The sequence below is a fragment of the Juglans microcarpa x Juglans regia genome, chromosome 5S (genome assembly GCF_004785595.1).
Source record: "Juglans microcarpa x Juglans regia isolate MS1-56 chromosome 5S, Jm3101_v1.0, whole genome shotgun sequence".
Lineage (NCBI taxonomy): Eukaryota > Viridiplantae > Streptophyta > Magnoliopsida > Fagales > Juglandaceae > Juglans > Juglans microcarpa x Juglans regia.
In genome coordinates this window covers 10,737,561-10,761,454 of record NC_054603.1, presented here as the reverse complement: position 1 = coordinate 10,761,454, position 23,894 = coordinate 10,737,561, and the positions used below count along the sequence as shown (strand labels likewise).

Here is a 23,894-nt window from a genome sequence, read left to right as displayed (position 1 = left end):
AGTTTCTCATTCTAAAACTCGAATCTCTTTCTAAGCATATATATATATATTTGTTAGTGATATGCTTTTTATAGCCCTAAGCCTTGTTGTTCATAGACAAAGCAACCCATCAAGAAAGCTGGGAATGCCATGGGTGATGGATACATATATGCATGGATGGTGGTTATGAAAATTATCAAACAAAGGTTACGAGATACATTAGTGGGGCAAACCCAAATTGATATGGGGTATCTAGGTCCAAATTCTACGTTGATTATATTAAAATACTACTTTAAGAAGATGAATCTGTACAAATATAGAAGGAAAAACTTAATATATATCTTCTTTGAACTAAGGACAATATTAGTTATTTTCCTTCAATTCATATATTTATGATCATTCTTGCTTTGTTAGTAAATATTTGATTTCAAGTTTGGAAATGATTCTGATTTTGATTTTTGACCAAATTTTTGGTAGGATTCTTGTTTATTTATGTATTAATTTATCATACAATAATTTAAATTTTTTCATTTTTGAAGAAATCTTCATAATTTCGAATTTTACAATTATTTAAGTCCGGCTTGTGGGCTTTAAAAAATAATTTCGAATTTTACTATAAATCAATATCATTCAGAGTTGTTTTCTCTATATTTTGGGTGAATCGTTTGTCTTTTCTGTTTTTATCATATGTTAGAACTAACAGTCAGAATTAATCTGTATCAATAAGCTAGGAAGGGATGGGAAACCTAACAAACACCTAATGCAGCTCAAAAAGAGAAATAAAAAGGGATATGAGATCAGATCATTCAAACGATGTCATTTCCAGAAGTCGTGAGATCAGAACATTAATTTCTGATCTGTAATCTGTAATGAAATAGAAGTTATTTATTACATGATCATAATGTTATATGAGTGAGTTCCTGTGTAATAATTGAAAAACAAATGGACATTTTTTTATTGATCGTTTGAGATTTTTGAGCAGTTTGGACCCACATAAGTATCTAATGTTAGCTAGCTTGAAAAATTTTGTATTCGAATTGGATACTCCAATTTGGAGAAGAAGAATTAAAGAGAGATCAGGAATGATCAAGATCAGTCTCACATAGCATTCTCATTGTGCATATATATAGCCAAAGTATGATATAAACGAGTATGAATGTGACAATGGGGATCATCGAACATTTATATATATTGCAAGAGCTTAATTTATTAAGAGTAATGATACATATAGTCGTAAAATGCATAAGCGTCGTGCAATCGTTTTTAAAAAAAAAAAGAAATTAGATCAGTAAAACAATCACACGTAGCCTGGCTATGTGATAGATCACGTGCATAAAGAATTCATTAAAACCAAAGGTTAAGTGTAACCAATAAGCAATCCATGATGATCATAAAAATACTGAATTTTTTATTCTTTACATATTTAATCTTTTGTTATTATAATTAGACACATAATTAGAAAATGCTATGTTGCTCAGCTTTTTTTTTAATATTTAAAAAAAAACACACTTTTACATTGGCGGTCAAAGTGAACGGTCATTTTGAAGGCAGAGTAATAGCACCCTTTTATATATATATAAAAGAGCAATGGATTTATTTATCTCTATATTCAAATAGGGCCTTAAAATATAACTATGATATTCTTCCGTCATAGGAGAAGGTTTTTCATAAAACTACCGGATCGTCTTCTTTGAAAACTAAAAAACCTTTGGAGTTCAAGCTTTAATGTCTTAGTATTCATGTAAAGATAAAACCGAAATCCTCAAAATCAAGAGCTTGATGTTTGGTGTTAACTTCAAAGCAAAATACCGTTCTTAGTGGATCGACCTTGTGCAAAGATTTTGGTATATATGGTTCAAGGTCAGATAAATGCAATGCTGTAAAAAATGCAGCAATGCAGATCATGATCATGTGATTATAACAGCTTCTGGCTATGATGTTTGGGGTTAGAGTTGTATCAGGCAAACAATAAACAGACCCAATTCCCCTAACAAAAAAATAAAAAAATCAGAATGAGATCAGTGTCACGCAGCAAGCATGAACAGCTCTGCCACGCCCCGTACCTGCAGAGAATCGAATAAAATATTTCAGAGAATCAAATCATACGATCCCAGAAAACAAATGCATGCCCTGAATCAGCCCATTTCCCCGTTACGGAAGCCATCCGACGACCAAATATCAGTCTTAGGTCTCCCAGAATGGATCCGAGCAGTTCATTCCATGCACGCTACTGCCAATGCATGTGAGAGTTTTGACCAGCATTCATGGCAGAAATGGCTGGAAAAATAGTTTGAAATTTCATTCTGAGCAAAAGTCTGTCCTGGCTGCGTCTATAAATAAGTTCATAAATCATAACCCTACACAGCTCCTCCCTTACCTCTCTCTTTCTCTTCCTTTTAATCCAACAATACTACACAGCCATTTCCTTTATTCTCTCCTTTCTTGATCAATCTTCTTTGACTGCCGTATATCAGGTATGAGTACTTCTGTATTCTGAGGAAGAGTTTTCTGATTTCATTTTTTCTTTTCGCTTGAAAACTTTGAGAAAGAAAATGAAAAAAAATGCAAGGTTTATAGAAAAAAGCAGTACTTTTAAAGCTGAGTTTAGTGCATTTTTTTCTCCTTCCCAAACAGACTCTGTAATCTTACGTTCTTTCTTGATCATCTTCTGAACTATGAATTATTGATCTTGAAATATTGGTGTCAACTTGATACTTTAGTACATCCAGCAAAAAACAGATAAATCGTTGATGCAAGCCTTCTACTCTGTTTTTTTAACAGACAGCTTACTTACATATTTTCTATATGTTGTTTGAAAAATCATGTGAAATAATGTAAAGGTTTCTAAGACAAAATAAATGGTTAAACTGAAGTTTTTACAGTGGAAGAAAGTAAATGTATGTTGGGCTATAGTAGTCGTGGAACCTAACATCTGTTTTTAAACGTCAACAGTAGTTTCCGCTGCAACTATAGCCCAACACATATTTATCCAGTCACACTAACAAAACTCCATGTTTATCCATTCATTTATTTTCTTAAAAACCGAAGTCTTTTCATAATTATACTACCAAACCATATCAAAATAAAATGAAAAAGAAGTAACCCAACAACAGTGAATTAACGCATTTATTTTACAGTACATGATTTTTTCTGATTTGAATTGAAAAATGTGTTATAATTATCTACTAATGCTATGTAAATCGTGTGTAATCTATTCGATCTCTATAGAAAAAGATTGTTTCTTAGCACTTGGATGGACAGTCTCAGATTTTCCTGATTTCTGGTATTGACTACTGATCAACTTGATAGTTAATTAATGCATCCAGTAAACAACAGAGAATTCATTACAATCAAAGGGAAATTGTAACCATTAATCCATAATTGATCATAAAAATACTGAATTATTTATTCTTTACTTCATTTTTCGTGTGTAATCTAATATTCTCTATAGAAAAATATTGTTTCAGTAGCTTAATAATTCTTAACTAGTAATTCTATAAACGATGTGTCTGTAATAATTCAATGATCAATACAACCGTTTGAAAGATGAAAATGAATGTATGTGGATGTGATGCCATAAGACTGCAGCCACCAGATATATGCATATATGGCTCTGCTTTGTGGTCAATTCTAACCCACATCATGACTGTTCATCATGTCCCACGATACTGCAGTCATAAGATATTTCTCTTTTGTGGTCCATTCCAACCCACATGACCTGATGACCATCATATCTCCAAGGAAAAATCTCCTACACTCATAATACATCTGTTGCACTAACTTACAAGTATGCAGAGATGTTAAAGTTTCAATATATTATTTTATCTGAGTCCAAATAATATTCAAACATCTGGTGAGTGTTATCTCAAAGTTACACTTGTTGCACCTTCATTGGTTGGAAATTGCAAAATTGAAACCAAGGATTGGTGGATTAGAGAGTGCCATATGTCACAAAGAAAAACAAAAGCAGGATCTTGAACTACCAATGGGGTTGAAGATTTGGATATTAGAAGAAGAAGCCTAGCTCAAAACCTACTATATATATGGTATTAAAGTACGATTCATTTCCACCAGTACCAGAAGTTCAACAATGGCCGCCTCAACCATGGCTCTCTCCTCCCCATCTTTCGCTGGCAAGGCAGTGCAGCTTGCTCCATCAACCCCAGAGCTCGGTGTTGGTCGTGTCAGCATGAGGAAAACCGCCACCAAGTCTGTTTCCTCTGGAAGCCCATGGTACGGTCCAGACCGTGTCAAGTATTTGGGTCCATTCTCTGGCGAACCCCCGTCTTACCTTACCGGAGAATTTCCAGGTGACTATGGTTGGGACACTGCTGGGTTGTCAGCTGACCCAGAAACTTTTGCCAAGAACCGTGAGCTCGAAGTCATCCACTCTAGGTGGGCAATGCTTGGAGCCCTTGGATGTGTCTTCCCTGAACTCTTGGCTCGCAATGGAGTCAAATTCGGCGAGGCTGTCTGGTTCAAGGCTGGAGCACAGATCTTCAGTGAGGGTGGACTTGACTACTTGGGCAACCCAAGCTTGGTCCATGCACAAAGCATCCTGGCCATCTGGGCTACACAGGTTATCTTGATGGGTGCCGTCGAGGGATATCGTATTGCCGGTGGGCCACTGGGTGAGGTAACCGATCCAATTTACCCAGGTGGAAGCTTTGACCCACTTGGTCTTGCTGATGACCCAGAGGCTTTTGCCGAGTTGAAGGTGAAGGAGCTCAAGAACGGTAGACTGGCTATGTTCTCCATGTTTGGATTCTTTGTGCAAGCCATCGTGACAGGGAAGGGACCCTTGGAGAACCTGGCTGACCACCTTGCAGACCCCGTGAACAACAACGCCTGGGCATATGCCACAAACTTTGTCCCTGGAAAGTGAGCTTTTGTAAAAGAAATGTCAAATTTTCCTTTTAGACTGTTGTTGGCGATGTAATTATTTGTTTGTTTGAAAAAATCAATGGAGAGCTTGATCTGAATTTTGTGTTCTAGTAGTACCTATGATCATAAATGTTGGTGAAATCTTTCCACATAAACTGCTAATTGTAACGCTCCGGTCCCGGATGGGTCGGAGAATTACCTCTTAACACTTAAAATCATATCTCACTGTACAAATGTAAACTCCAATTCCTCATTTACTCGTAGACCTTATTGCTTTAAATCATTCATTTCAAAATAAATAACTAAGAATACGACGAAATCTTAAAATAAAAGCCAACTTCCCAAAGCACTAAGTCAACTGAGCAAAACGCAACTATTTAATAAAATTCTTCAATAACAAATACCCTCTTTACATTTAATAGACTATGCTCACAAAGTCTTACCCATGCTTCCTATTTTTGAACCTCTACTGAAGTATAAAAAATATCTGAAATATGTTGTGGAGATAAGGGGGTGAGTTATCAACAACTCAGCAGGAGATATATGCTAGCATGTAAACATGAGTATTTACAAAGTACAATATGCAGAACAAAATATTTTATAGAGTTATCATGTAGAACAAAAACATATTTTCCAAAGGTAACGAAGCGATAGTTTTAAGACAAGTAAAATCTATAATACTTTGGCATAACATAAACTGAATATCATTATCACATCAAAACAGTGCATCACACAGAGTAGAGACCATGTTTTACCTCCATGGTAGGGTTGTGCTAACCCTGGTGGCCAAACTAGGCAGAGACAGAAGTGAAATATTTCCCTTATTACTCTCGGAGCCCCGAGTGTGCACACAGGAAAGATCACAATAAAACCACTTTGTTTACAAAGTGGGTGCACTCAGAGACAGAGAAGTTGGTACCAACCCAAACAGAGCAGAGCATAACAAAGCAGAGTAGAGCAAAACAGAGACAGAGCAGAGACATAGTCAGATACAAAATCAGTACATCATGCTAAAGGTTTTCAGATGCCATATCAAAATAAAACATAGTACCAAAACATAATAAGATCATTCTCACATACTGAAAATAAAAGTCAGAGCATCTTTCTAAATAAATGCATAATTTTTCAGATTCTCAATATCACTCTTTTTCAGATTTCAGAAACTATATGACAAAATTTAGCTCATGTCTATATAATGCATATCAGAAAGTATTTTCTCTTTTTTATACAGGTTTCATGAGTAATGCAAATAAGCGACCGATGTTAGTTTTTCCCAAGTTCTCATTTCATTACAAAAATATACAAAATTTTCAAAAAGTCAACCTCAGTCTCCATAATTTGTGTAAGGTCTAGCATAGGAACCCCACTTACCTGAACTTTTTAGCTTTTCTGAATCTTTCCATAATCGTGCCGAATGAATACCAATTGTCACCTATACGGAATACTAAATGTTACTGAACTTATAAAAGAACTGCTAAAGCTCTCTATCTACTTAAATTCATAATACGGAAATGACTTTGATAAGTATCCGGTTATCAGAAATTTAATAAATACCATTATCATTCAAAATAATCTTGACTTATCATAATATAATTTTATCAAATATGGCAAAACAACTTAGATTCATTTCGAAAATTAACTTAATCATATTTAAAACTCATATCTCTATAAACTATTATTAAAACGATAATTTAATACTGCCAACATATAATGCAGTAGGAAATTCATAAATTTCTTAAGTAATAGTAATTCATAAAATATTCCGAGTCATATCTAATTTAAAACCATCAAGGACTTATATCATATAATCGGCTTAGTGTTCAAAAACAGGTTAAATACTTCTAATTTACAACTTAATAATATACTTATATCAAACTCAAATAATATAAAAAAAAACGTTAAAACTCATTTAGTGATATATACTCAAATCGATTTTGAAACATTTAGAATAAAATAAAATCTTATTATTAATTCACTACTGAAAATAGTTATAACCATTATGACTATATAACTAAAATTTTAGTTCTTTAAATACTATCTACACAAAATTATAATTTCACGCTAAACACGACTTACAGGAAACATCTCAAATAAATCAACATAATATCAAAACAAACATCAAACGGCAAGAAAGCATACTGACTTACAAACTAGATGCAGTAATATAAATATACTTAAAATAATTTCTTTATAAATGTCATGAAATCATCTAAATGCAAAAGGGCGTTTTGGGAAGATCAATAAACAGAACAAGAAAACAAAAAGGAAACCTTAGATTCCAACACTTCCGGACCAAAACCGTGTGACAGACTAAGACTACAAGGGAGAGTCTCTACTCACCGAGAGAGAAGGAGAGGCGCGACGGCAGTGTGGTGGGCGGAGGTCGAAGTTGGTCTGCCCGGCAGCATGGCACTGAGAGAGGGAGAGAGTGAGAGAAGTTTACGTATCATGCGGCGGCGTGCCTGGGGGCTTCGGGTAGTGGCGCTGGACATCTCTGGGCGGTGGATGCTTGCTTTTCGGCGTCGTCTGGTGCTGCTGACGGTGGCGTCGTTGCCCATCTGTGGTAAGGCATGGTTCTCACTTTGGGCGACGATGCTCTGTTTCCATGGTTCCAAAACAGAGCAGCTCCAGTTTTTGCTTTCAACGACGATGGTGATGGTGGCGTTTATGTGTTGAACAGCTGAGGAGTATGGGTCAAGGGGCCGGTCTGGTGGCTTGTGGTGTCGTTGCCGTGTGAGTGGAGTTGGTTCCCGTTTGATGACACGAAGAGGCTGGGCGATGGGGGCAGTCCCACGGTGCAGCTGGTTGCTTCCGCCGTACGTCCTGCATGGTTTGGATGTGAAAGGTGGTTCGCGAAGGAGATTCACAGAGAAGAAAAGAAACATAGAGGGAGAACATTGGGTGCGAGGTGGGTGAACGTTGGAAAATGGGTGTGTTGCGGAGGAGCCGTGGTTGCTGTTTTTGTGGGGAGGAGTGGCTAGCGGCGGCAGCGAACATACCCAAGGCAGTTCTCTATGCATGGCTAAAGTGTGCGTATAAATATGTGATGTGAAAACCCTAGAGAGAATGAGGGAGACGTGCGTGCGGATGGAAATAGAGTCGTGCGTGTGCATGGAGTGAATAAAATACCATAGAGACGTGCGGGTGAGAAACTGGTCATGAACCGATAGTTTTTTTTTTTTTTCCTCTAAGATTTATACGAACGGCCAAGATCTCCAATAAATAAATAAATAAAAATAAATTCTATAGTAATCATACAAATTCTGGATCCGGGTGTTGCACTAATGGTCCAGATTCTCAAGATCAGACCCAGCCATGAAAATTCATGATTTCGAGTTGTAACTTTATCCATGGAAACTTGGTTTCTTGAATCTTGATCCCAGTATCTATGATAATGTTCTGGGTTAGCTCACCTCTCTTCGTGCTAATATAAGTTGATCTTAGTGCGGAGATTTGTTATGGATAGAGAATTACTTTTGGCTCTTAACCAATAATTTTAGCATGTTGTTAGAAAAATGTTGGATTCGTTATGTATATACATAACGAATCCAATCACTAAACAGAAATAATTATAGTACATTTTTTTTTGGGTGTATGTGTCGCGCTTATTATCTTGATCATGACGTGGTATGTACCATATCGGTAGGATTGAGAGTTTTAATACATAAATGCTATTGATATGTTGAAATTTATGAAATTGATATAATGAGTGTTATACATAAAATTTTTAGTAAAATTGTAAGTACATGTAATATTACTCATTTTAGTATATGGGTATTAATTCGTAACCTAGGTAAAACTTTTTTTTTTTTTTAATACCAAGACCAATTCAAAAATTTGTCAATCCCATTGTAGTAATTTTCTCTTAAGTTTTTATTCTACTAATTCCACTTTGATTAGCTATGAAAGAAAATGAGAGTCTTGAAACAATGTATTTTAAGTTACATATTTGATGGGAATTATTTTCTGAGTTAATTATTTATACTATAGTTAATTTATTTAAGTATTATTGAAAAATCAATTTTCTTAAAGTTCTCTTAAGGTCGATCATCTTTTACAGAATAATGGACAATGAATTCTCAAATAGAATACAAAAACTTGCTTGCAAGACTTGCTTGGAATGTCAATGACATTAGCTTGTTGTGGGGATCTTTTCTTGACGTAATTTATCAAGTCACTGAGGGATAGTTGTAAGGTTGATGTATGTTAACGAAGTTCGTTTTCTATATAAAAAGAAAATAGAATAAAAAAACAAAAAAACAAAAGGAGAGACAAACCTGCGACGGCTATGAAGGTAAAATTACGGACGCTTTACCATAGAACACGTGTAATGGGACCCATAGCATGATGGACACCCCGAATGTAACTAGACCATCAATCCAAAGGGCAGTACATTATCACGTCAATCATCAATCCAAAAGTCCGATCCGCTTTAACCGACTCAAAATGAAAAACACGAATGCAGAACAATTCCCGTTTTGGTTTCGGATTAGTTCAGATCGGTTTGGTTAATAGCCAATAACCGATTAAAAAGACCCAATGCATTTGAAACGGCGCCTTCTATCAATTTATTCTAATATCACAAATTTCAATCGATACATAAGCGGTGAACCAAGAGCCAAAAGGCAAAAATGAAAAACTTTCTCAAAGTCAAAACACAATTGCCGCAAAGGTTATTTGATCAATTGGCAACACTTTAATTTCTTATCAAGAGAACCAAATCAAGTAGGATTGTAATTGAGTCGAGCCCAGCCGGTCTTTGACTTGCCTTGCTCAGCTCGACTCAAAATACTTGAGCTCGAGCTCAAGTCAGAGATTGAGATTTTTATTTATTTTTTGTTGGAACTCGACTCAGTAAGCTAAATTCTCAACTCGAGCTCGAGCTCGATTTCAAATTGTTTATTTTTTTAATAAGATTTAATAATTAATAAATTAGATAAATAAAAAAATAAAAATCTAATATTGAATTTGTACAACTAACAAGTAGAAGCTCTATTGAATTATACGGTTTTAAAAATTTATAAATAATTAATATCTAACGAGTTAATATTTATCCATAATAAGAATATATTATATGCCTACATATTATTAATATGTACACATAATATGATAGCATATATCTATTTCATATGTGGTTCTCACATACTAGTATATGAAATCATTAAATCTTATTGACTAATTATTGTATAAATTATAAAATATAACTATGAAGTATATTCAATATATATATACATAAGTAATTAGGTTACATATTATATATTTAATTATAAAAGTGCTATACTTATATTATTAGCTAATACATGATATATATATATATATATATGTATATATACATAGGTGATATGATAGATTGAGGAGGATTGGGATCCCAGTGTGTCAAAGTGTAATTGTTGCCATGGAGGTGGTTATGAGAATATCAATCATGTTCTATATGCTGGTGAATTTGCCCAACAATTATGGAGGAAATGCGCACAAAATTTGGGAATGCAGTTTCGGGAGAGAATAACTTGGAAGGAAAATATGCTGCTATGGTTTCGATGTGCCTCACAGTCATCTCAAATGGGTATCAGTTGGGGTGTTCTTCCTTCAATTTTATCTTGGAAGTTGTGGTTGAAGAGATGCAAAGTGCGAATAGAAGGACATGCGGAATCAATGGAAGAAGTTTGGCAGTTGGTCAAATATTGGATGGCAAGATTAATGAATGAATCTATAAAGTTTCGGAACCATGCTCGTGGAGACCAATAATTGTTACGCAACTTGAATATTGTCGGTTTGCCTGTGAAAGTGAAGAGGATACAAGTGGTTAGGTGGACGAAGCCAAAACAGGGGAGATACAAACTCAACACGGACGGAAGCAGTAGGCACAACCCAGGTGCCTCTGGTGCAGGAGGAATTCTTTGTGATGACCAAGGTAGCTTAGTGTTTGCCTTTTCTGAAGATCTCGGACCTGGCAATAACAATGTAGCGGAATTAAGGGCCATCTTGCATGGGCTAAAAATGTGTCGAGAACAGAGGATTACTGGAGTGGATGTCGAAACCGACTCACTTATGGTGGTCAAATGGATTACCGGTGCAAAGTGTGGAGTGTGGTACCTTGAAGACTTTTGGGAGGAAATCTTGAAAATTCTCAGAGAAAGGGATTACACTATACAGCATGTCTTCCGAGAAGGAAATGCTCCTGCAGATTACTTAGCGAAACTTGGTGCACAGGGACAAGATCGAGTATGGCATCCTATTATGCAGGTACCTAGGACACTACGAGGACTCATTCGTATGGATAAGCTAAACCTCCCCTATCTTTGTATCCGTTAGTAATTTCCAAAGAAGTTTTATTGTCTTTTCAATTTGGAATCCTTTATTTTGGCAAAAGTGTGGGTCCTGTAATCATGGTTTTTCCTTCACCTAAAGTGAGGTACCAGTTAATATAATAGAGGCTTTGTCCTCGTTCATTTAAAAAAGGTGATATGATATGATCATATTAGCTTGCCGCTTTTGTGTGACTTAAAATCTCCCCAAATATCTGTTACGGTATCAACACCAAAGGAAATGAGAGTTTCTAGTAGGGAATAGCTTCAATGGGTAGTGCACTTAGCTTTTACTTTTGTTTCTGATATGATCATATTACTTTGTTACAATATTTATTCATTTTCCCACTTTGTTGGGTGAGTTCCCTTTTTATGCATATGGATTTAGTCCTGTTTATTCAGCTTCTGTTAATATGCTCTTGGTGCTTTGTCTTCATATTGTAGTTCTGTTGCATGGTGCTTTGTTAATGATGCTTGCTTTATCTTAAATTTCAGTTGAGCTTGATGCAACCTTACCTTCGTCACATTCTGAATCAATTCCCGATGTAATTCATTTGGATAGCTCTATGCCTCCAAGTTTGGATGGCCCTCTGCCTATAGCTAGTCCTAGTATTTGCCCTTATATCACAAAAAAGATTTCATGGGTTGTTGATACTGAGCAAACCTCTTTTTTCCTTTTCCTTTTTCCCAACCATTTTGTCAAGATTTGGGGCCTTCTACTCATTTTATATGGTGGTCTGGTTGGATCTGCACCTAAAGGATCTTCAAAGTGCGTTTTGTATGAAATTTAGAACCTCACTTTTATCTTCTGTTTGTGTAACTATTTTACATAGTACATATATGTAATAGCTCCCAAGGTTTAAGAGTAAAATCACTTCTAGAAATTCTTGGGGAAGCCGGAATGCTACTTTAAAATATATATATATATATATTTTAAAGGAAACGCCAAGTACAAAAATTCATTATAATAAATAGAGTTGTTTTGTATTAAAATACTAAAATTATAAATGAGAGTGTGCGGAAGCATTTATTAAAATTTCTCAAAATCTGTGCCATACAAATCATAACTTAAATCTCTATATATGATCTAGGTCACTGTCACGCCTCCCTAGACTAAGTCACATCTTGTAGCTCTATCGTCATCATTATCCTGATATCAGGTGGTTTAAAAATATAAAAAAACAAACTAAAATGAGTCGATGACTCAGTAAAAAACCAATCATAACGTAAACATGCTTAAAATAAGATTTTTCATAAAATATTTCATGATGAGAACTTGAAATAATATTTGATCATGCTGATGCTTATACTATGCAAGACTAATTTATCTGAATTAACTCACTGATCTAATTTATCTAACTGATCTTACTTATCTGGTTGGCCAACACACTTAACTTTGTGAGCAAGGTTGTGCATTAACTTCCCCTGCTGCAGCAAAGGAAGCCGACTGTGCAGTACTCTGGTGTACTATGGTGGACCACACTTGAGTCTGTGACTTGCACGCCCACCTTGAAACTGCATTGGTACCATGAATCTGGATAACCATCTAATTAACTGTTCTGAGTTTATCTTACACTTGATCTTATAAAAGTTTATGTGTTTTATGCAACGTGATATGCATGAGATGCATAATACATACATAACTATAATATGGAGAATGAAACATGATGAATGACGTACTTACAAATATAATGCATGCATGGTACATAAACACTGGTTTCGAAAGAATTGGCTTTAATAATAATATATATAACATTCCAAGCATTTTAGGTTTTTGCTTTTTTGGGCTATCGACCTTCCTTATTTGAAAAAAGTGCTCTACTAGGGTTTTAGGTTTTTTCTTGATGGCAGCCGCCGAGGCCCATCTGGGCATCTCGATGACTAGCTCGCGGAAGCGTTCTTTTGCCGATATGGTTTCGGCTTCCCCACAGCCGATTTCAGAAGTGTCTGTTCTGTTTCGTGCTCCATCGTTTGTGGATGGGGAGGTTTATGTGTTGTTTTCTAGGGAAGAGATCGAGCAATCTGCTGTGCCTTTCAAGTTCTCACTTGTTCTGAAATTCATTTGCCAAAGGCCATCGCTTGATACTATACGGTCGTTCATAGGGTCTCGCTGGAGCCTGAAGCATCAACCTATTGTTTCTGCTATGGGTAAACCTAGACATGTGTTCATTCAGTTCTCGACGGAAGAGGACTTTCTGAAAGCTTTTGCTCGAGACGCATGTGACATAGATGGTGCTTTTTATTATTTCAGTGGACAACTGAATTCCATGAAGATTCAGAACCTGCAAGGGTCCCGGTCTGGATCAATATGCCGGGTCTTCCCCTAAACTTCTACCATGATGCTTTTCTTTGTAACATCACTGCACCGGTGGGAAGGTTTCTCAAACGTGATAACCCTACACAGTGTGCTACTCGTACGGATGGGGCTAGGGCTTGCATTAAGATGGATATCTCCAAAGAACCTCTGATGGGGGTATGGATTGGTATGCCGAGGAAGCTGCAATGTTTTTATCAAGAAATAGTGTACGAAACGCTCCCTGCGTATTGTACGAAGTGTAGGGTCCAAGGACATAATTTGAAGACATGTAAAAAAGAGTCTCATAGACGTGATCTTGATGCTAAAATTCTGAAAGATGGAGGGAAGGTTGAGAAGGTTTGGGTTCGGAAGTCCCGTGGGTTGGTGGTTGAGGAAGTTTGTGAAGATGCTGCAGTTTTGAATGAGGGTGTCAGAATGGTTCCAGAAATTATCACTGGGGAGGATGAGGTTCCTTCTATGTTGCATGTTGACTCACACATGCATATTGACGTTCCGGATGTTCCTTTGAAGGAAGCTGATGTTATCTTGCAGGATGCGGACGTGCAGAGTCCATGTGTGGTAACTATAGGGAATAATTCGGAGGAAGAGGGAACTGTGGTGAATAATACTGATATTGTGACAAATAATATTGATACAAGTGCGGCATTTATGGTGAATAATGAGGTTAGTTTCAAGGTTGTAGGAGAACCGAGTGGCACTAAACAGGATGGTACAATTGCGGAAATTTTTATGCAGGAGACTAACGATCACTATTTGCACGCGGAAGCAGTGTTGCTGTGTATGGCTATGGCTGTTGGCCCAATTGAAGGATTGTTGAAGCCCGTATTTCCAATTGCTCCTCTTCAAGATCATGTTACTGCATTGGAAGAAATGCAAGTTTGCTCAGATATTGAGTCTGAGGAGGGTGTTCAGTCGATGTCGTGTGTAAGAGATAACTTGTCGGATTCTTGTGTGGTAACTGGGGCTATGAAGAAGACATAAGAAATAAAGCTACGGGGTTCTACTAGGGTTGTGAGCAAACCCTGTCGCCTTAACTTATGAACAACTCTTATTTTTATTGGAATGTTAGTGGCTTGGGTACGTCGAGGAAACGATTACATCAATTAGTCACACGGTATTGTCCTAAAATTATTGCTTTGGTTGAACCTATGTTAAATGTTTCTAGATTACAGTGGTGGAGACATAGAATTCATTTTGATGCTTGTGGTTCTAATGTGGAGGCTGGTGGGAAATTATGGATTATGTGGAAGAATGAAGTGAACTTGATTATTGATAATATGAGTGAACAACATATTACAGTGCATGTTGTTGATAATTTGAAACCTGTGGTTTTGACTTTTGTTTATGCAAAGTGCACGTATCATGAGCGACGTTGTTTATGGAGTCAACTAGAAGATTTTAATTGTTCAGAGCCGTGGATTGTTATGGGGGATTTTAATATAATTCGGCATGATGGGGAAAGATGTGGTGGTCGTCCTCGTGTTGCTGCTATGGATGAGTTCAATGCATGTATTGATAATTGTGGTTTCACTGAGATGAGTCATTCTGGTAATTCTTTCTCTTGGTGTAATGGTCATCATAATCTTTCTTGCAGTTGGGTTCGGCTTGATCGTATTTTGTTAAATGTAATGGGCATGGAGGCTTTCTTGGATGCAAGCTTTCAGTACCTTCCTCGCACTACTTCAGATCATGCCCCGATGGTCATTAATTTGGAGAAAAGTGCAGGTAATTATGGTTATCCATCCTTTAAATTTCAACAAATGTGGACATCACATGCAGATTTTCTGGATTTAGTGTCTCAGGTTTGGCTGGAGGAGACTAATGGTTCAGGTCTTTTCAAGCTGTCTTTTAAGCTTAAAAAGATGAAAATTGCTTTGAGGGTCTGGAATAAACAGGTTTTTGGGATGACTAAGGTACATATTGCAGAGTTGGAAGCTCGTATTCAGGTTTTAGAGACCAGTTTGCAAGATGGTTTCTTAGATGATGTGGAGTCAGATTTGCTGGCTTCTCAATTGGAATTGTCAGTTTGGATGGATAGGGAAGAAACTCGCCTGGCTCAACAAGCTAAATAGACTTGGTTGCAAAAGGGTGAGGGAAATTTTGGTTTTTTCTGTGCTATGAATACAAAGAACCGATTTATTATTAATACTATGAGGCTTGAGGATGGGACCACGCTTACTTCGCCTGAGCAGATACACACGGGTGCGGTTGAATATTTTCAAAGGTTCTTGGAAGCTCGTCCCCGTACAACACTCCCAGATTTAGGTGCCTTGGTTGATCACATTATCACAGAAGAAGATAATATTGCTTTATGTAAACTCTCATCATCTCAAGAGGTTTATGATGCACTTTGGTCCATTCCGGTGGATAGTTGTCCGGGACCTGATGGTTTCAACTCGGGTTTCTTTAGATGCTGTTGGCACATTGTTGGTAAGGATGTTATTGAAGCTGTCACTGAATTTTTTCGAGGTGGTGTGTTGCCTCATTTTTACACTGCTTCCTATTTGGTGCTTATTCCAAAAGTTGAAACTCCGGGGAGCTTTGATAAATTTCGCCCGATTAGCCTTTGCTCGGTTATTTATAAGATATGTTCAAAAATCCTTATAAATCGTTTCTCACCGTTGCTTGCTCGTATTATTTCTCCCGAACAAGGTACTTTTATCCCAGGGCGTAGTATTTTTGAGAATATTAGCCTGTCTCAGGAGTTGATTCATGGTTTAAATAAGCCAACTCGTGGCGGGAATGTAGTGCTGAAAATTGATATGGCCAAGGCATATGATAGCATTGACTTGGGTTTCCTTCTTCACATCCTGCAGTCTTTTGGGTTTTCTCCTGCAGTGTGTAGTTTAATTAACCAATGCATCTCCATCCGTGGTTTTCTATTGTTCTGAACGGCATCCCTAAAGGATTTTTTAAGGGTGGTCGGGGTTTGCGACAAGGGGACCCCCGTTCTCCTTATTTATTTATTATTGTAGAAGAGATTCTTTCTCGGTTGATCAAGCATCAGGTTGTAAGGGGGAAAATTCAGCCTTTTTTTCATCCAAGATCTTCTCCCGTGATTTCTCATTTATTATTTGCGGATGATATCGTTATATTTTCTAATGGGGGAAAAGCTTCTATGAGAACTATTATGCAGGTCTTGCAAGACTATGAAGCCTGGTCGGGTCAGGTGGTTAACAAGGCTAAGTCTTTGATTATTTTCTCCAATAAAATTATGCTGGCTGGGCGACGCATGCTTTTGAACTTATCAGGTTTTAGTGAAGGTAAATTGCCTTTTACTTATTTGGGAGTTCATATTATTTCTGGCCATTTGTTGACACGTCATTTTGATGATCTGATTAATAAAATCCGAAGCCGTTTAGAAGGGTGGAAAAGTAAATTGCTTTCAAATGGTGCCCGCTTCCTTTTACTTAAACATGTCTTGCAAAGTATTCTGATTCATTGCTTATCAATTATATCCACGCCTAATTCGGTGTTGGATAAGATCCAGAGGCTTCTGAGTACTTTCTTTTGGGGTGTTAGCGATGGTAAGCCAAAACGGAAGTGGTGTTCGTGGGGTGTCATGTGTAAACCAGTTTTGGAAGGGGGTGTGGGCATTCAGAACCTTCATGAACTCCAACGATCTCTCCATATGAAGCTTGCTTGGAATCTTCTCCAAGGTAAATCTCTTTGGTCCCAATTTTTCCTTGCTAAATATGTGGGTTCGGAGCATATATCGCTTGTTGATCCCAATAAAGGAACTCGTTTTTGGCAAATGATTATGAAAAGTCTCCCTTTTGTGCAAAAAAACACCTTGTGGCGAGTTAAAAATGGTAACTTGTCTTTTTGGAGGGATCATTGGGTTGGTGAGGCCCCTTTGTGTGATCAACAACAAATTACAGATCTTCCTTCTTTAACACTGGCGGATTGTAAATCTGGGGAAGATTGGAATATTGATCTCTTTCAAAGATTGGTTGGTTTGGAAAAAACAGATATGTTGATAAAAAAATTAGGAAAGCTAAAAGATGGTGAGGATGTTCTTATTTGGGTCCCTAAGGCGGATGGTTTGTTTTCTACTAAAAGTGCATGGGAGTGCATTTGTGCTCGTTCTCCGATGACTCCGTGGATGGATTGGGTTTGGCACCCTTTTATTCCTAAAAAAATGTCTGTTTTGATATGGAAGGCAATGCATGGTTACCTTCCTGTGGATGATAGATTACAAAGAGTTGGTCTTAGTCTGGTTTCAAAATGTGATTGTTGTGCTTCGGGCGCTTATGAGGATCAGGATCATGTGCTTGCTTTGGGTGGGTTTGCGTCACAGATTTGGAGTCGTGCTTGTCTTCAGTTAGGCATGCCATACTTGATTGGTAGAAATTGGAAAGAGCGGGTGGAGTGCTGGTTTCGACGGGCCAAACGTTCATCTTGCAGTGGACAAATTCTTGGTATTCTCCCTATTATTATCACATGGCGTTTATGGTGGAGGAGGTGCAAGGCTCGGATGGAGGGCTCCTTTGAAACTATTGATATAGTATGGGTTTCTATTAAATATTGGTTGTCTTGGGTAGCTTTAAAGTTTAAAGATCAAACTTCTTTTAGTAAACGGGATGAGGATTTGTTGCATTCCTTACACCTTCCTATCCCGAGACTTCGTATGAGGGATGATAAGATGGTGAGGTGGGAGAAATCGAATATTGGTTGGTGCAAAATTAACGTAGATGGTTGCTCACTTGGAAATCCGGGTGCTTTAGGTGTAGGAGGTGTCATTCGTGATCATGAGGGGAATTTACATTTGGGGTTTTCTGCTTATATTGGTTGCGGCTCTAATAATCATGCTGAGGTTATGGGCTTGCGTCATGGCTTGAGGCATGCTAGGCGTATGGGTTTTGATGCCATTGAGATTGAAATGGATTCTAAATTGATTACTGACTGGATTGGCAAAAGAAGATGTGGTTTGTGGTATCTAGAAGACTACTGGGAAGAAATTATGAGCATACTTGGTCAGATTCGCTTCACATGTCAACACATTTATAGGGAATGTAATGCGGTTGCTGATTTTCTGGCTAAATCTGGTGCTAAAGGGAGCAATATTATTTACTCTTCTGTTTTGGATCTTCCACGGCAGGTTAAAGGTTTTCTAAGACTTGATAAGGGTGGTTTGCCATATTTGAGAAGAAAATAAGTATAGCTGCCTAGGTTTTTTTTTTTTTTTTTTTGTGAGCTTGTTTAGTTTTTGTTTATTTCTTATAGGCCTGTTTAGTAGTTGTGTTGGTTTGTTTGTTTTATTTTTGGTTGGATACTAGGGATGGGTTTCGTGTTTTATTTGTAAATCCCTAGTGTCGGTTTTGTTACCACGGTATTCCTCCGCCACAAGTGAGGACGATTAATAAAATTGGGACGAGGTCACTATTGGACATGTGGCTTCCGGCTCTTCCATAAAAAAAAAAAAAAAAAAAAAAATCTAGATAACATATGCTAATCCTAATTCATGATTAAGTTACTTACCTTGTAGTGTTGCTTCTTAAAATTTTTGACACAAAATAGATCACGACGCTGAATTGGGAGGTTTATGGTTTTTTTCAAATAACATGCAGAATGGAGATATTTATAGAGAGATTTGGAATACGGTGGCGACCAGTTTGAATTGAACTCGGTTAAAGAGTTTTAACATGAAGATGACTTGTAGAGTTGTATCCCTATTGGAATAGGATGCCGATGAGTTCGAGTTCGAGTCGGATTTGGTCACGATCGTTCAAGAAGAGAGTTTGAGTGTAAAAACATAATCTAGTAGTTTATTTAATGTAGGATTTGAAAGTGACTGAGACTGTGTAGGACACTTCAATCGATGATGAGTTTAAATTGAAATAAATTTTTAATAGCCAATCTTTAAATTCTAAAATGAGTCTAACTCGTTCAATAAATAATAAATGAGATTTAACTTAGTTATTGAATCTAATTAAAACTCATAATCAACCTCAATAATTTATCGTTCCTGGGCTTATCCAATATGGTCCATTAAATATAATTTAGGCTCAAAAAAATTATCAATAGTTTGACCTTAGAATTATTAACCCAGGTCGTTATAATATATCTGTAGACCGTATATTGGGACCAAAGTCACCAAACCAAAAGGTTTTCGAATGCTCTCTAGTTCAATTTCAACTTCTAGTGGAAATTTGGACCCAAAACAATTTCAACCAAAATTTGTCTTAGAATTCATTCAACTGCATAGCCTAGCCAGAGATCTTTTAGAATTTTCCACATGTTCATTTCATTATGTATTCCCTGACTTGATAAATGATGTTACATCAAAGAAAAGATGATTAAAATGTAGATGAATTACGTTTTGATTGCTGGCATAAACCATATTACATTAATATGGATCGAGCAAGTTTAATAGCCACACATATGATGTTGGGACTTGTATAGTAAACTGTTATGTTACATTTTTTGTTAATCTTCAAAGTCCCACACCGATGCCTCATGAATTCTCAAAGTGTTCAAATAAACACTAGCATAATTTTGTTATTTTTATTTGTATATTTTTTTAATGTTTTACACATTTGCAAAAAGTCAATTGGGTTTCTGACGTTCATCTCCCATCACTATTTGAACGCGATATTTATCATAATTTCAAGTCAGCCTTCGATGTGGCCAATTGTACTTTTTATTTATTTATTTTATCTTGAGCCAAACTTTCTCCAAATTAATTGCAACTCAATATGCCAATACAATAATTTCCTCATTTAAATCTAACTCCCATTTATGTTTTATAACGACACAGGATTAATGTGACTAAAAATAAACAAGATCGAATGAAGTCATCGTGGACGTCTTATTCAAAATTAAAAAGTTCAAGAATTAAAATACCATGCATTTTGTTGGGTTCACGAGTGCACTTCGAGTTGACTTTGTACTATTAAGAAATAATCGAGAATTGGTTAGAAGGATTTTTATTTTTTGTATAGAATGGTAATCAAATTTTTCCTAGTAAAAAAAAAAAAAAAGAAAAAAAAGAAAAAAGGAAAAACTGGTCAAGTCAGAAAAAACCCTATTCTTCCAAAACCAAAGTTCGGGTTGGGTATTCGGGAATTTTTGTTTCAAAAGTCACTTAAATCAGGTCGGGTCAGAACATGGTTTATCGGGCCAGGTCGGGTGAACAGTGCTAAGTATTATGATGGGTGATGAATGATGGTTATGAAATCAGTTGCATCGACCACAAACCCTACATCGACCACAAGTTCGGAAAATTTTCCATATTTAATAGTGTTTGGTCCTAATTACGTATAAGAAAATGCTATGTTGCTCCCTCAAAGTGATCTCTCACTTTGGCCGCTAGTGAAAAATTGAGTTTATTTTAATATTTTTAAAAAAAATATACTTTTGCACTAGCGGTCAAAGTGAATGGTCACTTTGGAGGCAGAGTAGTAGCACCCTTACACACACACACACACACACACACACACACACACGCGCACATAAGAGCAATGGGCTTACATATCTGTCCTCCTTTTATTTTTCTGCATGTAAATATCTATATATAACCATAAAGAATGAAAAACCAAAAGAATAGTTACACCAAATACATGAAATAGAGGAGTAATTTCTTAACTAAGTTGATTTTGGAGGTTGAAAATGACTCAATATTGTAAGACGTCGCTGTTTGTAAGTGGTGATCTCGACTTACAAGATCTCAACTTGAGACTCCAAATCTTGGAGATACGAATTTTTTTACCAAAATTGGAGGCTTTACTCGAATGGCTCCTAGCATTTGCAAACAGTTTAAGGAACCTACATATCAATCATTGAAAAACTTTTAAGGCCATGCCAAAATGTTTGCTGAATCTTAAATAACTTCAGACATTGGATGTGGCACCCCCGACCCCCATGTAAGGAAACACGAGAATCAAGATGCCAGGATGATGACAACACGGTCACGCATCCTAACGATAGTGCCAAATATGTGTACATGCAATAATGTACAAAAAAACAACGCAGCGGATAATTAAGTCAACTAAGTATCATAATTGTTAACACAATTTAAACAATCAGTAAAAATATTTAAAAATTATACAATCATCCAATATAAATATTTTACAAGTCTCAAATAAAATGAGTGATACCAAATCACTCATCGGGCGGAGCCGAATCCTCAGGCTCACCCTCATTTTCAACTGTATCAAAATCTGCGTTACCACAAAACGGTATCGCAGGTAAGTATAAACCAAACAACCACGAGATAAAAAATGCATTAATGCGACCAACATGCATGCATATGATGAAATATGCATTATTCTCAAAACATCATTTTCCCAGAAAATGAATATTTTCCAACACACACCAAACTCCCATTTGGCCTAAAATAATACTCCGTCATTTTTCCAGAAAATGACCAAAATCAATAAAACCTCATTTTCCCAGAAAATGAATCACATAAAATCCTTTTGTTCCACACACGCTATTTTCCCAGAAAATAGCCAATTAACCCATTAATCATATGCACCATGATCTCCTCTAGGGATCATCCGCACGTCCTGGCTTCATAGCGATGCCCAGTTCCGCACCCAGCACATTCGTGGCCAAGCATCCACTACGTAACGAGTGATGCCCAGTTCTGCGCCCAATGCGTTTGTGGCCAAGCATCCTCTAACCCCCACCAGCAGAGGGGCCACGAAGTCGGCACGAGACCATCTCGTCCTATCCCGTTGTCGCCCAGCGACAACCCAGGGGACGTCACTCAGTATATTCCGCTCCCGAGTGACCAGAGGAGCTCCACCGAGATATGCCCTATCTCGGCTTGGGGTCGTGATACACACGCACCTAAAAATCATTTCACATGAAAATCCAATTTTCAATAAACACATGAACATAAATGCAATACCCGAAAACTCAGTTTCCTTTACAAACATGATCATACGTACAATTATGCAATGTACATGTACCACACAAATCCCAACCAACAATTCAGCACAGCCCAAAATACACAAACAAACTTCCTCCACTAATCCATCCGACCCCCGTACTCCTTGGACTCAGTCCGGTAAAACCAACCAGATCACAGTGAAATGATTTAGTGTAAAAATACATTTAAATCACGAAAGTTCTTTGGAAAAAAACTTACAGCGCTATATAGTAATTTTCGGAGGATCACTGCTGTGCAAGAAGTGGCGGCTCAGCAACGAAAAAGTGTAAAATGCACTGTGGTCGTAGGTCTCAGAAACCCACTTTTGAACGGATGCAAAAGAAGACCCGAGATTGATAGGGTAGGGTTTAGGGATGTCGGTGAAGCTAGTAGTGGTGGTGGTTGGCCGTGGGTGGCCGCGCAAAGGGTGGTTGAAGACTAAAAATATCTAAATCGAAAATAGGGTTGGATGTGCTTCACCGGTGACGGATCGGAGCTGGGGTTGGGTCCATTGTGTTGCTAGGAGGTCGATGATGAAGTGGTGAAGAAATGGTGGCCAGTGGTGGCGCGATGGCGGCGCGCGAGCACAAGAGGTGCCGCGGCTTGGTGTTGCGCATGGGGGCTAACAGCGTCGATGGAGGAGCTGAAATTATAGGGGGGTGATCGCCGGTCGAAAGGGAGGTGAGAGGGAGGGGCGGTGCGGCTCACGAGCAGTGCATGGTGGCGTTGGGTGGAGAAGAAAAAACGGACGGGAGAAGAGAGAGGGAGGTCACTCGTGGGAGAGAAACGGAAAGAGAAGAAAAAAAAGAAGAAAAAGAAAAGAAAGAAGAAAAGAAAAAAAGATGAAAGAGAAAATGGAGGGAAAGAAATGAGATCCAATCCTCACATCTTGGGTCATGAAAATGATCCAACAAAAACGATTTTAAAACCAAGTTAATTAAAATAATTTAAACGTAGTGATAAAATGAAAATAAAATAATTAAATCTAACAGTAAATAAATTTAGAATAAAGAGAAATTTAAATGCATAACAATAATTAATAATAAGAAAGCACTTCAAAATAATTTTCACAAAATTAAAAATTATAAAAATAAACCAACTAAAAATCCAATAATTTTAAAACAAGAGAATAAATTTTTGAATAAATAAAAATAATCATTCAGTAAAAATACACTAAAATACGGGGTGTTACATTGAAGATCACTAGTTGCGAAAAGTTATCAACTCTATCGGAGGGGATTCATCATATGAGCTAGAATGGTAAGGACTGCCTAAACAATGCCAAATTAATCCTAGATGGGTACGAGCATTTTCTCTTTGGATTAGAGCTTGCCCTAGGGTTTCGTGCATGATGACTCTTGCTGCCCCGTTAGCCTCCTCGATGGGTCTGGCCTATGATGATGCGGGAAAGAATCAGGAGAACATAGGGGGTGTAGATTATGGGGTTTGGTAAGCCTGTAGCATCTGTTGCGGGTCATTTTTATGCGGATATTGTGGTGAATAGGCTTTAACCTTTACCAGAGATTGATCT

General features: G+C 37.2%; 1 protein-coding gene across 1 annotated transcript; it reads left to right on the top strand.

The window, feature by feature from the left end:
- Nucleotides 1-4,053: 4,053 nt before the first annotated feature.
- On the top strand, nt 4,054-4,961 carry LOC121267364 (chlorophyll a-b binding protein of LHCII type 1-like). Its single transcript, XM_041171231.1, has one exon. The coding sequence runs from the start codon at nt 4,070-4,072 to the stop codon at nt 4,862-4,864; it is 795 nt and encodes a 264-aa protein (XP_041027165.1). The 5' UTR covers nt 4,054-4,069; the 3' UTR covers nt 4,865-4,961.
- The last annotated feature ends 18,933 nt before the right edge of the window (nt 4,962-23,894 follow it).